Genomic DNA, 17394 nt, shown 5'->3' on the forward strand with positions numbered 1-17394 from the left:
GTTACAGACGTACTGTAACAGAACAGAATAACTTTGCAGACAGAAAGTTCACTCTACTTTTTTACCATTTTGTGCTACACTACTTGTTATTGACATATTGTAATAGAACATCATAACTTAATATAAAGTATGTATAATTATATTGGATGCTGTCTTAACATATTTTTAGTCTATTTTGTTTTTGTCCGTATTGTTGTAATGTGATCTATTGGGTCTTAAACTATTTTTACTACTATTTAAATTGGACTGGTCTCTCTTTTAAAAGAGATTTTAAACATCAGTGGACTAACCTGGTTAAATAAAGGTTAAATAATAATGCAGAAAATAAAGACACACATGTGCTTCCTATAGTAATGAAAGAATCACAGCAGGTGTCTCCTGCAGACATATAGGACTGTGAGCAGGAAACCTGCCTTCTGTTAACGGAAAGGTCAGTGCATGTGTGGGAGTGACATGTACGGGTTTGTGAGTCTCATCTCCGACATTCTGCAGACCCAGACCTCGCCTGCCGACCTCTTGCTGGATTATTTGAAGGAGCTTAGTGATGAAGAGCTGAAGGAGTTTAAATGGAAACTGAATCACACAAAATCTAAAGAGTTTAAGCCCCTTCCCAGGGGTCAGGTGAAGGACTTGGATAGAACAGACCTCGCCGACAAGATGATAAGTTCCTACAGTGAAGCTGATGCTCTAAATGTCATGCTTATAATCCTGAAGAATATGAACCTCAATGATCTTGCTGAAAGATTGAAGGAAGACCTGCCGAAGGGTAATCATATTTATAACCTTTCTTGTTTTTTGTCTAAATTGCAACCTTTTAGATACCGATGGCGGATACAGAAATGAATCCAAAATTCTTCCTTATTTCAGGTCTCTAAGCAGGACGTGACCTTTATGCTTTATGCTGTTCTGTAATTTACACTTTACTTTTAGCAAGCAAGCCCACTCCTTTTTCTACACTGTTAGCATGCCCGGGGGGGGGGGGGGGGGGGGGGGCAGCCAGGTGACCTTGGACCCCCAGAGGTTGTTTTTTCTATCTACTTGGGAGTTTGTGGTTCCTCTCCTCCTTTGTCTTCTGACTTTTGACTTTCTTTCTTTCATTTCCTTGTCTTCTCGGTAGTGAAAGGCGCTATATAAGAATACATTAACTTGAACCCTGTATATCAGGGCATCCCGTGGCAGAGGCAGTACAGGAAAATGCCGGGGGGGGGGGGGGGCATCCATTCCAAAGGGGTAGAAAGGGGAGGGGGAAATAAAAATTTTGACTTTTTGACCTGTATTGATTTCCTACTGTTTTACCTGGCGCCACCCCCCCTCCCCCTCCGTATCACACACTGTACTGTAGGCGTCTTTAAGTAACACTGATATGATCGATAAGCGTGTGATACGATTAATGGTATCTAATTCAAACAGCCACTATCATGTCAGAAAGACCAAAGCCCTCCAGTGCCCGAGGAAGAAAAAGAAAAAGAAGAGAGGAGGAAAAACAGGAAAAAGACAGAGGTAATTATCACTAATCAGAGTAATTACCGTGTTACTGTCTGTGGTCTGAGGAGCAGAGTGTTACTAGTTTACCTTGGATAATTCGGCATTTGCTAATTTAATAAATAGCTAGAATTAACGTCAGTTACTCCCAGCACAAATTCATTAGGGAAAGTTGTTAATACTTTTCAGGTGTTTGGGATGGGGAATAACCTACAGCATCATTGTCAGAAATACTCTTTATCTTTAACGTGTCCTGCTGCACCTGCATTAGATTAGATTAGATTAGATTAGATTCAACTTTATTGTCATTACATATGTATAAATACAGGGGCAACGAGATTCAGTGAACCGTCCACTGTGTCTGTCTCAGGGTAGTAAACTGTAATAGGCAAATTAAATGCTTTTCTGTTCCCACCCCCCTTTTTAACTAATAGTTTGAATCAATCCTCTGCATTTTTATTACTGATTAGTCTTATATGCATAGCAAACAGCATCATCATGTCAGCGACGTGCTCATTGAAGGAGGTTTTGTGCATGAATGCCAGTCAGCTGTCATTTCTCTTGCTGTTTACTTTGTGTTTAGAAAGTTATAATCTGGTTTAGGTGCTGTTATTGGCTGGGTTTAATGCCCCCCCAGCCAGGGCTGGACAGTCCTATAGGCGACATAGGCGATCGCCTAGGGCACCACCTTCTGAGGGGCGCCGACTTGCCAGCCAGTTTCACTTTGCCTCAGGCAGGGGGCGCCAGTGGTGATGCTCTCCTAGGGCTGGAATTTAAAGCTTAATTTTAATACAATGAAATAGCAAAAAGTGTCTCTGTGCAGGGGGTGGGGGATTAGATATCCCAAAAAAATGCCCTGTTATATTTATAGTGCGGGGACCATTTCTCAGATCCCCACTAACATCTGTAAATGCAATCAAAGAACTTAACATGCCAAAAGTCTCATTTTGTTTGGTAGCTGATGGTTAAGATTATGGCTGTGTATCATGTGTGATCATATTGAGAATTAGTGAATTTTTCTCTAATTTTTCTTCAGGGGAGCTCATGTCCAGCACGATCAAATGTAACCTGAAGCAGAAGTTTGAGCGTGTATTTGAAGGGAAAGCTAAGGGAGGACTGCCAACACTACTCAGTGAGATTTACACAGAACTCTACATAACTGAAGGTGGAACTGGAGGAGTCAATGATGAACATGAAGTGAGACAGATTGAAACAGCATCCAAGAAAAGGCGAACAGAAGACACTACAGTCAAGTGCAATGATATATTTAAACCCTTATGTGAGACACCTATCAGAACTGTACTCACTAAAGGGGTGGCAGGTATCGGGAAAACAGTCTCTGTGCAGAAATTTATTCTCGACTGGGCAGAAGGAAAAGCAAACCAGGATGTTCACTTCATATTTGCTCTTCCTTTCCGGGACCTGAATTTGATTAAGTGTGAATACAGTCTGATTGAACTGCTTCACCGCTTTGTCCCAGATCTTATATCACTTGAATCCACTGAGCTGTTTAGGTACAAAGTCTTGTTCATCTTTGATGGTCTGGATGAGTGTCGCCTTCCTCTGGATTTTCAGAACAATGAGGGCTGGTTTGATGTAACAACGAAAATGTCACTGGATGTGCTGTTGACTAACCTCATTAAGGGGAATCTGCTTCCATCCGCTCTCCTCTGGATAACCTCCCGGCCAGCAGCAGCCAATCAGATACCTCCTGAGTGCCTCCACCGGGTGACAGAGATACGAGGGTTCAGTGATGCCCAGAAGGAGGAGTATTTCAGGAGGAAATTCAGTGATGAGAGCCTGGCCAGCAGGATTATCACACAGGTGAAATCATCAAGGAGCCTCTTCATCATGTGCCACATACCTGTGTTCTGCTGGATTTCAGCCACTGTGCTTAAGAGGCTTTTTAGTGAGACTGACAGGGGAGAAATTCCAAGGACTCTGACTGAAATGTACACACACTTCCTGATCTATCAGACAAGTGTAAAAAATGACAAGTATATGAAAAATAATGAAACCAAGCTTAATGAATTTCTTTTGAAACTTGGTAAACTGGCTTATGACAACCTTGAGAAAGGCAATCTCATATTTTATGAGCATGATCTGACAGAGAATGGCATTATTGTCAGTGAAGCTTTAGTTCACTCTGGATTGTGCACAGAAGTCTTTAAAGAGGAATATGGGCTGTATCAGGAGAAGGTGTACTGCTTTGTGCATCTGAGCATCCAGGAGTATCTCGCTGCTTTATATGTGTTTCTATCAAACTCGTCAGCTGACCTGCTGAAGAATGCAGTGGATCAGGCATTAAAGAGCAAGAATGGACACTTGGACCTCTACCTCCGCTTCCTCCTGGGCCTCTCAACACACTCCAGTAAGACTCTGTTACAAAGACTACTGGGACAGAGAGGAACCAGGTCACGTAACATTCAGGAAACAGACCAACACTTACATCCAACCAATATCTGTACCGACGTGTTCTATTCAGGGCCATGGAGGTTCAAAGCTTGTTCCCAAAGCAATGAGTGCATGGCAGAGAATGACCCCGTAACGGGTTCCGACCTAGAATGGGGTTCTGACTCAGAATGGGGTTCTGATTCAGAATCGGGTTCCAACCATTCACCGGCCCAATACATCAAGTGGAAAGTCAAGAAGAAATTATCTCCAGATAGAACCATCAATCTGTTCCACTGTCTGAATGAACTGGGTGACAATTCACTAGTAGAGGAAGTACAAAGATACCTTCATTCAGGGCATCTTTCAGCAGAAGACCTCTCACCTGCACAGTACTCAGCTCTGGCCTTTGTGATGCTGATGTCAGATGAGGAGCTGGATGTGTTTGATATGAAGAAATACATCAGATCAGATAAAGAGCACAGGAGGCTGCTGCCTGTGGTCAAGAACTCCAGGACGGCTCTGTAAGTGACGTGGGGATGGGAAATCATGTCTGGTCTGGCAGTAATACATTGACATTGTATGAAATATATCTGATTTATTTATCCTCTTGGATTAATAACTGGGGTGTTTGTTTGATAATCTCGACTGCAGCTGTTTCTATAGCAGTAGCTAATCTGAACCACAGACTTTATAATGACTGAAGATAGTGATGTAGTAACAAACAAAAAAGTGATGTTTCCGTTCCCATCCAGTCTGCCTTCTGATCACAGGCACAGCATCCTAACCTGCTATAGAAGCAGTGAGGGCTCTTTACCCACAGGGTGTATAAGTGGTATGTGAGTGTTATTGTCAGCAGGCGTGTTCATGTGATGGAGCCCAGAGCTGGGAGCTTCTGTATGACTGCTGTCTCTGGCTGCTCACTGGCGGCCTCTGCTGGCCACAGCTGCTCCTGGCTGAGGATGTGACAACACATCTAGTCTGGCAGTATAAAGATTAAGATTCTTTAAAATATAAAATATATGTATAATTTATTTACCCTCGTATCAATAACTAGGATTTTTAGATTTTATATTAACTGAAGTGGGGGCGGCATGGTGGTGCAGTGGTTAGGGTTAGGGTGAGGGGGGTGGCATGGTGGTGCAGTGGTTAGGGTTAGGGTGAGGGGGGCGGCATGGTGATGCAGTGGTTAGGGTTAGGGTGAGGGGGGCGGCATGGTGGTGCAGTGATTCGCACTGTTTCCTCACACCCCTGGGACCCGGGTTTGAGTCTCCGCCTGGGTTTCCTCTGGTTTCCCCCCACAGTCCAAAGACATGCTGAGGCTGATTGGTGTTACTAAATTGTGTGTAAGAGTGACTGGTGTGTGAGTGTGCCCTGCGATGGGCTGGCCCCCTATCCTGGGTTGTTCCCTGTCTTGTGCCCATTGCTTCCGGCATAGGCTCCGGACCCCCGCGACCCGGCAGGATAAGCAGTTTGGAAAATGGATGGATGGATATTAACTGAAGTTATTGATGTAGTAAAAACAAAAAAGACAAGATTTCCATGACCATCCTTTGTGTAACAAATAACTAAAGATGCAGCCTCATACATAATGGTCCAGGTTTCATTAGTAGTGGGAAAACCACTCATATTCTTTTCAGTTCTGGATGCTGTAGGAAGCATTTCTGTAAATACTGGGTGTGGTGCATGACTTTTTGGGTTCGAGTCCATGAGCGGAAGGTCGTTGGTTCAAATCTCCTGGCCGGCAGAGTGATCTCATCACTGGGTCCTTGAGCTGCAGGGGGCTGGATGCTGGCCGACCCTGCGCTGTGACCCCCAAACTTCCTCCCACCTGTATATGTGTCGTGTGTCTCTTGGAGAGCAATATGGGAGGGGCGAAAAGACAACTTCCCCATGGGGATGAATGAAGCATCATTATTCATAAATCATTCAAACAAACATTTCTTCGAAAAGCCTTTTTCACAGGACTGATAGCTCTCCGATTAATGTATTGTTGATTAGGGATGGGCGGTAAGTGAAAAATATATATATGTGTTATTTTGGTTTAAAAATATCGTAATAAATATTAATTTAATGAGTTCCACCCAAACACAGAATGCAATTTCAATTCAGTTTTATTTATATAGCGTGTTTCCACATTACATTCTCTCAAAGTGCTTTACAGCAAAGTGCTCAGTGAGAAAGTCAAAAGGGAACAGTGGCAAGGAAAAGCTCCCTAGAAGGAAGAAACCTTGGGAAGAACCAGATTCAGAGGGGGAGCCCATCCTCCAGGGGGTAGCAGATGAAGCCCAAACCCTAACCAGACTCAAAGGGGGAGCCCATCCTCCAGGGGGTAGCAGATGAAGCCCAAACCCTAACCAGACTCAAAGGGGGAGCCCATCCTCCAGGGGGGAACAGAGGAAGTCAAATGATCAAGATGGTGAAATCTCAATTCACATTGTGTCAATCTCAACATTTGAGTCACAAAGCAGGGGATGACAGGCAAGTGCTGGAGCCACTTTAGATGGCAGGGCGAACAGTAGTACAGTAGCAGTGACAGGCAGAAGGGTGAGCAGGCCGGAAGGATGTCACAGGCAGAAGGGCGAGCAGGCCTGAAGGGCGTCACAGGCAGAAGGGCGAGCAGGCCGGAAGGGCGTCACAGGCAGAAGGGCCAGCAGGCCGGAAGGACGTCACAGGGAGAAGTGCGAGCAGGCCGGAAGGACGTCACAGGCAGAAGGGCCAGCAGGCCGGAAGGGCGTCACAGGCAGAAGGGCCAGCAGGCCGGAAGGACGTCACAGGGAGAAGTGCGAGCAGGCCGGAAGGGCGTCACAGGCAGAAGGGCCAGCAGGCCGGAAGGGCGTCACAGGGAGAAGTGCGAGCAGGCCGGAAGGACGTCACAGGCAGAAGGGCCAGCAGGCCGGAAGGGCGTCACAGGCAGAAGGGCCAGCAGGCCGGAAGGGCGTCACAGGCAGAAGGGCCAGCAGGCCGGAAGGGCGTCACAGGGAGAAGGGCCAGCAGGCCGGAAGGACGTCACAGGGAGAAGTGCGAGCAGGCCGGAAGGGCGTCACAGGGAGAAGGGCGAGCAGGCCGGAAGGGCGTCACAGGCAGAAGGGCCAGCAGGCCGGAAGGGCGTCACAGGCAGAAGGGCGAGCAGGCCGGAAGGGCGTCACAGGCAGAAGGGCGGGCAGGCCGGAAGGGCGTCACAGGCAGAAGGGCGGGCAGGCCGGAAGGGCGTCACAGGCAGAAGGGCGGGCAGGCCGGAAGGGCGTCACAGGCAGAAGGGCGAGCAGGCCGGAAAGGTGGTACAGGTAGTGGAGATGTCACAGGCAGCAGGGTAGGCAGGATATCTTGATAATTTGGGGTCTCCAGGCAGCATAGCCCAGGAGGAGGAGGGGAAATAAAATGTGCAATTAGCCAAAGTAGGGGAGACCCAATGCAGTGCAAAGAGTTAGACGAGTGCAGTATGTAAGCTCCAGCAGATATGGCTATGGCAGCATAAGTAGGAGGGAGAGGCAGGTGGGAACGCAGGCATGGGGGGTCCCTGAAATGTCAGCACTCCAATTCCACAAGGGGGTGTGAAGCTAGAGTGACAGCAATTCAATTCAATTCAATTTTATTTATATAGCGCTTTTATGAACAGTCACTGCCACAAAGGACTTTACATATAACTGGCCCGAACCGCAACCAAGCAAGCCTGAGGTGACAGTGGTAAGGAAAAACTCCCTCTAGCAGGAAGAAACCTTGAGAGGAACCTAGACTTGGAAGGGGACCCCATCCTCCTCAGCACAACCGGGGAGCATGAAAATGTATTCACATTAACATTAGTTCAAGTCCTACAACAGCACTGACAGTCCAGTTTATCCAAAGCCAATGGCACCGATCCCCACCCAGCTCTACACCTCACACTATAGGTCTGACTGGGAGTGAGCAGTTAGCTAGAGCTAGAACTAGAGTCCCTATACGCTAAACTAAACAGGTGAGTTTTTAGTCTAGACTTGAATATTGAGAGTGAGCCTGAAACCCACACATCTGGTGGAAGACCATTCCACAGCTGAGCAGCTCTATAACAGAAAGCTCTGCAGCCTGCCGTAGGTCTTTCTACCCTGGTACTAACAGATATCCTGCTCCTTGAGAACGAAGAAAGCGAGGAGGGTTGTATAAGACCAGCAGATTACTGAGGTATTCTGGTGCAAGGCCATTCAGTGTTTTTCATGTGTGTGTGTATATATATATATATATATATATATATATATATATATATATGTGTGTATATCCATCCATCCATCCATTTTCCAAACCGCTTATCCTATTGGGTCGCGGGGGGTCCGGAGCCTATCCCGGAAGCAATGGGCACGAGGCAGGGAACAACCCAGGATGGGGGGCCAGCCCATCGCAGGGCACACTCACACACCATCCACTCACACATTCACACCTATGGGCAATTTAGCGACTCCAATTAGCCTCAGCATGGTTTTTGGACTGTGGGGGGAAACCGGAGTACCCGGAGGAAACCCCACGACGACATGGGGAGAACATGCAAACTCCGCACACATGTGACCCAGGCGGAGACTCGAACCCGGGTCCCAGAGGTGTGAGGCAACAGTGCTAACCACTGCACCACCATGCCGCCCCATGTGTGTATATATTTATTTATATATATATATATATATATATATATATATATATATATATATATATATTTATTTATTTATATATATATATATATATATATATATATATATATGTATGTGTATATATACATATGTGTGTATATATATGTATGTGCATATATGTATATATGTATGTATATATGTGTGTGTGTGTATGTATATATGTGTGTGTGTGTGTATATATATATTGCAGCATATATTTATATATATATATAAATAAAATCATGGGCATGACAATGAACCCCAACAGAATGATTTCTGATAATGTTACAAAGAGGTATCATATATAAAGTTAACAGTAGGGGGCCCAGCACTGATACCTGTGGGACACCATACTTGACTTTAGTGATCTTTGAAGATTCATTGTTCACATGGACAAACTGATAATGATCAGTTAAATAGGAGCAAAACCAAGAAAGAGCTGTTTCCTTAATGCCAACGAATAGCCGGTCCAAGAGGATACTATGGTCCACAGTATCGAATGCTGCAGTTAAGTCTAGTAATATCAACACAGATATACAGCCACTGTCAGAAGCCATAAGCAAATCATTCACTACTTTGACTGAAGCTGTTTCTGTGCTGTGGTTTGGTCTAAAGCCAGACTGATATAAATCATTAGCGTTATTTTTCTGTAGGAGAAAAGACAGCTGGCAAGCTTTTCCCAGGATCTTTGAATTGAATGGAAGATTTGAGATTGGTCTATAATTTCCTAAATCACTAGGTTCAAGATTTGGTTTCTTTAGAACAGGTCTAATAACAACATATCCAAGCCTAAGAAACGAGTCTAAGACATTTAACAGGGTGGTGCTAATCAGTGGTCGAATCTCCTTCAGGAATTTTGTAGGAATTGAGTCTAGAAGGCTAGCAGAGGATTTGCAGGAGGAAAATAAGCTCAAAAGTTTTGATTGTTTTATGAGAAGGAAAGATTCAAAGGTCACATTATCAGTATGCATAGGATGAGCAGGAGGCTGGCAGCTGTATGTAGCTACACACGTGCACTGGATGGTCTGTCTAATCTTAGTTATTTTACCATTAAAAATGTAATAAAGTCATCACTCCTAGAAGCTTGTGAGACCTGCGAGTTGAAGAATTCTGTGTTAACCTAGTCACAAATTCAAATAGGAATTTAGGATTATTTTTGTTCTCTTCAATTAGTCTGGAGAGATACACAGATCTCACAGTCATTAGTGTCTGTACCTAGAGAGGCTCTTTCCAGGCTGATCTGAAAAAGTCTAGTTCAGTTGAGCCATTTGCACTCTAGCTTGCATGAAGCCTGTTTTAGTTCACGTGTATGATCAGAGAACCAGGGGGCAGGTTCCATATCTCTATGCTTTATCTTCTTAAGTGGAGATACGAGATCTAGGTGCTGCAAGGCGATTTCTCCATGTTCGCAGTTACCCATTTAAGTTCATACGAGGCTTCAGGTGTAAGGTTGATGGACTGTGGAAGTCGGTTGAGAAACGTTGTTGTAGTTAATGAGACAATTTAACGTCTGATACTGTACTTTGGAGATGGGGCTGAAGGGAGGCTATACTGTATATCAAACGTTAACAAGTAATGATCTGAAAGCAGAGGATTCTGTGGTATAATAGATATGTGTTCCAGCAGGACACTGTTGGGGAAAGCGCCCGGCGTTTCCACCCCAACTCCACCTTTTATGAGACAACACACTTTATAGTTTTTACTTGCAAGGGTACCCACACTCTCTGCAATGCAAACTACAGCAGAATGTGTTACAAAGGGTGGTTCCCCTTGACTCCTTTATTTATAGTCAGTGGGAGGCGCAAGAGTCATGCAGAATAGGGAGGTGAGAACAAGAAAAGTTTTTTACCTAAGTGTACAGCTGTTGAGCACATACTCAGGGTATGTGCAGCTAAATACTATTATTAATATAATCTAGAGTATGAGGTTAGAAGAAGACAAAATAATGTATATACATATTTACACTCATAGCTAATCATACAGGAATGATAACAAAATGATTAATAACAGTTTCTTCAACCTAACAGACACCATGGCTAAGAATCAAATCCAAGGTGTGGTTACAGGCATGAGTAGGCCGACTGCATTCTAACATACATCTACAGGGTCTAGAATAGCAGCAAATGTTGTTGTTAAAGGATCACTGTCATTCTCCATGTGAATATTAAAATAGCCAACAATCATGGCTTTGGCAGTAGTGACCACCAGGTTTGCTAAAAAAATCTGCAAACTCCTTAAGAAAATTACTATAGACTAGACAATCTTTAAAAAATAGTTCTTGGAGGTTAGGGACCAGGTAGTGATTGGAGGTTAGGGACCAGGCAGTCTATACACAATAACAATGGTGATTGGAGGTGAAGAACTAGAATTGATTTGATTTGATTTGATTTGATGAAACCCTTTATTGCTGTTGCAATATACCATGTCACTAGTCACGAGTACCAGCGAAAAAAACTGGCCATCAACCCGACCATACATATACACAAACATCACAGTAGGGGGTAGACCGGTCGGGAGACAGGGGAAGAGAGAAGAAAAGAAACAGAATAACATGAGGAGAGAGGAGGAGAATAATAAAAAAAACAGCCCCCAGGCTGTACTCCAGTGGGGAGGACATTGTGGGAACCGAAAAAAACACCTCAGTAACATAAGCACATGATGGCACTACACCTTACAACATAAAAATGACACGACTTGCAACGGGTGGGGGAAAAGGGGTGGTGGAGGTAGTCCAGCAGAGACAGACAGCCATCCGGTCCTGCAGCCATACAAGCGCTGGTCAACAGACCCGCCTGTTCACGCTGGGGGTATGAAGCGGCAAAGGTGTTGGATGGGGGGGAGGGTGCGGTAAGTCCTTGGGATCGGGGGAGAGGAATGCAAGAGAGTCTCACTGCCTTGTTCTTCAGGGGGAGTTGTTAGTTCAGCAGCGGCCTTGGCCGAGGCCAGTGCTGATTGGGGGGAGCCAAAACCTGATAGAATAGGGTTGTTTGGGTTTCCGTACGAGAAGCTGTAATTTCCAGCTCCACTAATGTCCACGCTGGTCTCTGCCATCCAGTAAGTTTTGCAAAGCTGTGAGCTTCTCCATATCCAGTTTCACAGTCTGAGTGCTAACAGCTCTGCCCACTCCATCAATCATTCCAGCCAGCCTAGTGGGGCTTTGAGCGGCTGTCACCGTCTTCTTCAATCTTTGATAAACCAGGGCAATGCCTAATCCAATCAGCATAATACCTGTAATCATGGTTCCGAATAGGTAGATGTCTTCAATGTCCTCCACGGAAAGAGCTGCCAGGCACACGACCCTCCACCTCTCCCATCCGTCCATCGTGTAGGTTCCCCCGAACCTAGGCTTCTCGTCGAGAACATGGTGTCAATTGCGTTGAGAGACCAGCTGATCAAATCCATCGTTTTTCGTAGTTTGGAGAGCAGGGCTGAGAGAGTCTCTCAAGTATAAGACAGTAGACTAGACGAGACGAGAGGAAGTCAGCAAGACTAAGAAGAAAGATCACAATAAATCTGCAAACTCCTTAAGAAAATTACTATAGACTCGACAATCTTTAAAAAATAACAATGGTGATTGGAGGTTAGGGACCAGGCGGTCTATACACAATAATAATGGTGATTGGAGGTTGGGAACCAGGCGGTCTATACACAGTAACTATGGTGATTGGAGGTTAGGGACCAGGCAGTCTATATACAATAACAATGGTGATTGGAGGTGAAGAACTACGAAGAGATGAGTCAGCAAGACTAAGAAGAAGAATTTCAGATGTTCTAAAGCTATAAGCATTTTGCTCAGACATTCCTATGTTAGACTGAAATATTGCAGCAGCACCAGCACCTTTGCCATCTGGTCAAGGGTTATGCTGTAATCAGCTGGAGTAGATTCATTTACTGCCATGAATTCATTCGGTCTAAGCCAGGTCTCTGTAAGGCATTAGGACCAAGACTAAAGTCAGTAATTATTTCATTTATCAGTAGCGCCTTAGAAGCCAGTTTTGAAGCCATTCAAAAGTTTTAGCTTTGCATTACACCTATTATCTAATAATGGATTTGGTTTAATTATTATTAAGTTATTATGACATCCATCCATTTTCCAAACCGCTTATCCTACTGGGTCGCGGGGGGTCCGGAGCCTATCCCGGAAGCAATGGGAACGAGGCAGGGAACAACCCAGGATGGGGGGCCAGCCCATCGCAGGGCACACTCACACACCATTCACTCACACATGCACTCCTACGGGCAATTTAGCAAGTCCAATTAGCCTCAGCATGTTTTTGGACTGTGAGGGGAAGCCGGAGTATCTGGAGGAAACCCCACGACAACATGAGGAGAACATGCAAACTCCACACACATGTGACCCAGGCGGAAACTCAAACCTGGGATCCAGAGGTGTGAGGCTACAGTGCTAACCACTGCACCACCATGCCGCCCCCATTATCACATACACTACGGTGGAATAGACCTCCACAATTAAAAGTGAGGGGAACAGACACAGTCCCAGTAAAATGAACCATAGGTGACGACTCTAAGCGACTAGCAGGCGGTCGGTTATGCTTGTTTGCCTGCCGCCTGGACTTGGCTCTGGCTAGTCAGTGATTTGCCTGGAGACTATGAGCTATGCTTTTGGACAGGAGAATGGCACTAGCCCATGAGGGGTGAATACCATCCCTCTTCAAAAGCCCAGGCCTACCCCCAAACATTTGTCAATTTTCTATATAACCCAGACCGTTTATTGGGCACCATTCCGACAGCCAGCGGTGTAGTGACGATAATTTTCTGTATATTTCATTGTTTCGCCTAGCAGGGATGGGGCCAGAGCGCGTTACTGACACACACATCTTCCTCGTGTGACCCGCACAAGGGGCGAGAAACACAGCTCCCACCGTTAACCTAGCGAATCTCCACCAATATAGACGCTATTACCATTGCAGGCTATTTGAATAAAGGAACAATATTGGGGCTGATGAAAAATTTATTTGCGTAAAGCTAAAACACACCTAAGAAAATAATCACACTAGGACAACCAGCACTATAGTTCTCATGGGAACACAAAAGAAGAATATATTATAGACAAGTAAAATTATATTAAATCACACTTCACCCTTATAGACACAGCAACCCACATTCTGCCCCCACAGGAACTAACACTCGAGGTCCTAGGCAAAATACAACAAAACACCATCGACAAACACACAAAGTATTTAATTCCCACCCCTTAACTAGGCCCGCGAAATCAAAGACCAAATTACAACGAAGAAAAAAAAAAATACATTGAGACAGAGGAAAAACCTTTTCTGGGCCCAGAATGCCGCTGGTGGAGTGTTAACACGCACCAGTCACACGGATCACATCTACAACGGGCCCAGAATGCCGCTGGCGGAGTGTTAACACGCACCAGTCACAGGGATCACATCTACAACGGGCCCAGAATGCCGCCGGCGGAGTGTTAACACGCACCAGTCACACGGATCACATCTACAACGGGCCCAGAATGCCGCTGGCGGAGTGTTAACACGCACCAGGCACAGGGATCACATCTACAACGGGCCCAGAATGCCGCCGGCGGAGTGTTAACACGCACCAGTCACACGGATCACATCTACAACGGGCCCAGAATGCCGCTGGCGGAGTGTTAACACGCACCAGGCACAGGGATCACATCTACACCGGGCCCAGAATGCCGCTGGCGGAGTGTTAACATGCACCAGGAACAGGGATCACATCTACACTGGGCCCAGAATGCCGCTGGCGGGGTGTTAACACGCACCAGGCACAGGGATCACATCTACAACGGGCACAGAATGTCGCTGGCGGGGTGTTAACACGCACCAGGCACAGGGATCACATCTACACCTGGCCCAGAATGCCGCTGGCGGAGTGTTAACACGCACTAGTCACAGGGATCACATCTACACCGGGCCCAGAATGCCGCTGGCGGAGTGTTAACACGCACTAGTCACACAGATCACATCTACAACGGGCCCAGAATGCCGCTGGCGGAGTGTTAACACGCACCAGGCACAGGTATCACATCTACACCGGGCCCAGAATGCCGCTGGCGGAGTGTTAACACGCACCAGGCACAGGGATCACATCTACACCGGGCCCAGAATGCCGCTGGCGGAGTGTTAACACGCACCAGACACAGGGATCACATCTACACCGGGCCCAGAATGCCGCTGGCGGAGTGTTAACACGCATCAGGCACAGGGATCACATCTACAACGGGCCCAGAATGCCGCTGGCGGAGTGTTAACACGCACCAGACACAGGGATCACATCTACACCGGGCCCAGAATGCCGCTGGCGGAGTGTTAACACGCACCAGGCACAGGGATCACATCTACACCGGGCCCAGAATGCCGCTGGCGGAGTGTTAACACGCACCAGTCACAGGGATCACATCTACAACAGGCCCAGAATGCTGCTGGCGGAGTGTTAACACGCACCAGGCACAGGGATCACATCTACACCGGGCCCAGAATGCCGCTGGCGGAGTGTTAACATGCACCAGTCACAGGGATCACATCACAGCTGCTCTCACATCCCTGCACTGGCTTCCTCTGGCTTCTAGGATTGATTTTAAAGTTCATTTGCTAATTTGTAAATATTTAGGTGGTTTTGCTCTGTCCTGCCTCAGTAACATGACTGAAAGATATGTCTCAGGTAGATCAGTCAGATCATCCGGCAGTAATTTACTGATTATTCCTAAAACCTGGCCGGGGAGGGAGGGGGCAGCTTTTAGTCACTATGGGCCCAAACTCTGGAACTCTCTCCCAGAGAACCTTATAGCTACTGAATGTCTTAGTGCTTTCAAAACTAGGCTGAAAATGCATCTTTTCACCACGGCATCTATGATAATCAGTTGTTTTATTATTTTATGTATTTATTATTATCAGTCACTGTGGGGGGGGGGTCGCTCTCCCCAGAAGACATAGGGGCTAGAGGCCCCTGTGAGGGAGGGGCCCCTACAGCGAATATGGGTTGTTAAAGTCCTTTATCATGATATTTTATTATTTTTATTTATTTATTTTATATACATTTCTACTCTATTTTAATTTCTTTTCTGCTTACTGTTATTTATTCTGTGCTTATTTGAATTTCTTTCTTTTTCTTCTTTTTAAATGTTTGTAAAGCCCTGTGGTTTAACAAGCTATATAAATAATGATTGATTGACTGCACACAATATTCTAGGCTTTTAAAAAATTCCCATGCCTCTTCAAAGGTTTTGCTGTTTAACTCCAACTAGTTTGCAGTTTCTAGCTTCAGTCTCATACCATTAAAGTTAGCCTTCCTAACATTGTATACTTTTCTTTTGGACTTTGCTCTTTGGACACTAAGATTAACCTCAAATTTAACCATGTTATGACGTGTCTGATTACGCTGATTACCGATAATATCGTCATATCACTCAGACCTAATTGGTGATTTGACATGATCCCAGGTATAACAATACAGGCAAAAAGGATTTTACTCATGGGATCAGGAATCCAAGTGCCAGTTGCTGCTGCATTAGCTGCTGTGGATGTTCACATCTCCTCCTTTCAGTGATACGTGTCGAGTGTAGGGACACCTGGCAGAGAGATGGCTAAGGACTGCACTGGAAGCTCTGGTCTGACTGTTATGGGAGGTTCACGTCCATCTTGCTGTCCATGTGTTCATATATATTCTGTGATTTTTGGCTGTAGCTTGTACTTAATGCTTTTACCTCTAGTTTTGAGCTAAGATGCACTTACAATTAGTGATCATCTGACTGCAGCAAATTGCCAGGATGCACAAGACACTCTGCAGACTGTAATTCATTTTGAAATGTAAGCTGTGCTGCTAATTATATTGAAAACAAATACAGATTGTAATGTTTGGTATTTAGCTAAAGTGTAGGATGTGTATATGTCTGTGTCTTAAAGTGTTTTCTGTTCCAGGCTGAATGGCTGTGATCTCATAGATAAACACTGTGAAATGCTGACTTCAGCTCTAAGATCAAACTCCTCACCCCTGAGAGAGCTGGACCTGAGTGACAATGACCTGCAGGATTCAGGAGTGAAGTTGCTCTCTGCTGGACTGGGGGATTCACACTGTAAACTGGAGATACTGAGGTCAGTATTACTGGGTATTCTGCACTGCATGCTGGAGATACTGAGGTTAGTATTACTGGGTATTCCACACTGTATGCTGGAGATACAGTAAAACCTCGGACTGCGAGTATAATTGGTTCCGGAAACGTGCTCATAATCCAAAGCACTCATATATCAAAGTGAATTTTCTCATTAGAAATAATGGAAACTCAGATGATTCGTTCCAAAAGCCTGAGGTTTCACCCAGGGTAATACTATAATGATTCCCAAAATCTCATACGAGTAGTAACTAAGCACACAGGTTTAGTCAACTGAAGGGGCCAGAGACATGACTTGATACAGTTATTTTATTACATTTAAAAGGAGAATAGTAATGCTCCACTAAAGGCAATATAGATGCATCTAGCTGAGGCACCAATGTTGCCAACTAAGCAAGTTAAGGGGCATGAACTGATGGATGGACGAGGGACTCAGCACAGGCAGGACCTCCGTGAACATTCTGGTGATCACACACACACACACACACACACACACACACACACGTCACTCAGTGAGCTAATGCCGGTAATCTGCACTGCACACGCACACAAGTGAAATTCACCACCACCAGCAGGGAGGATTCCGCTCTTGCAGCTCTAGGCTACTAACCCTGAAACACAAGCAGGGAGATGAGACACGGGGTTAAAACAGCCGTACACTTCCCTGGGCCTTAACGTCCATTACTGATATACCCAGAACAGCTTGTGCACCATTCCTACCCTGCCGCCCACTTTATATAAGAGACTAAACCCCGCCCCGGACTGAGGGGAGCCAAT

At 45.5% G+C, this 17394-nt stretch overlaps 2 protein-coding genes across 6 annotated transcripts in view; both read left to right on the top strand.

Annotated features, from left to right (window-relative positions):
• Positions 1-17394, top strand: part of LOC125725331 (NACHT, LRR and PYD domains-containing protein 12-like) — a 322258-nt gene that overhangs the window by 129958 nt on the left and 174906 nt on the right. The gene's annotated exons all lie outside the window — the stretch shown is intronic.
• Positions 1262-16511, top strand: LOC125725340 (protein NLRC3-like). 4 transcript variants are annotated; one of them, XM_049002202.1, is made up of 4 exons: positions 1262-1500; positions 2519-4397; positions 10128-10157; positions 13353-14825. In XM_049002202.1, exons 1-4 carry the CDS (start codon positions 1419-1421, stop codon positions 13396-13398), a joined length of 2037 nt encoding a protein of 678 aa, XP_048858159.1. In that variant the 5' UTR covers positions 1262-1418; the 3' UTR covers positions 13399-14825. The 4 variants fall into 4 exon arrangements, 3 of the variants coding, with proteins under 3 accessions (XP_048858159.1, XP_048858160.1, XP_048858161.1); XM_049002203.1 differs by having other exon boundaries at positions 10131-10157; XM_049002204.1 differs by lacking the exons at positions 10128-10157; positions 13353-14825 and adding an exon at positions 16264-16511.

The sequence above is a fragment of the Brienomyrus brachyistius genome, unplaced genomic scaffold (assembly GCF_023856365.1).
Source record: "Brienomyrus brachyistius isolate T26 unplaced genomic scaffold, BBRACH_0.4 scaffold65, whole genome shotgun sequence".
Taxonomy (NCBI): domain Eukaryota; kingdom Metazoa; phylum Chordata; class Actinopteri; order Osteoglossiformes; family Mormyridae; genus Brienomyrus; species Brienomyrus brachyistius.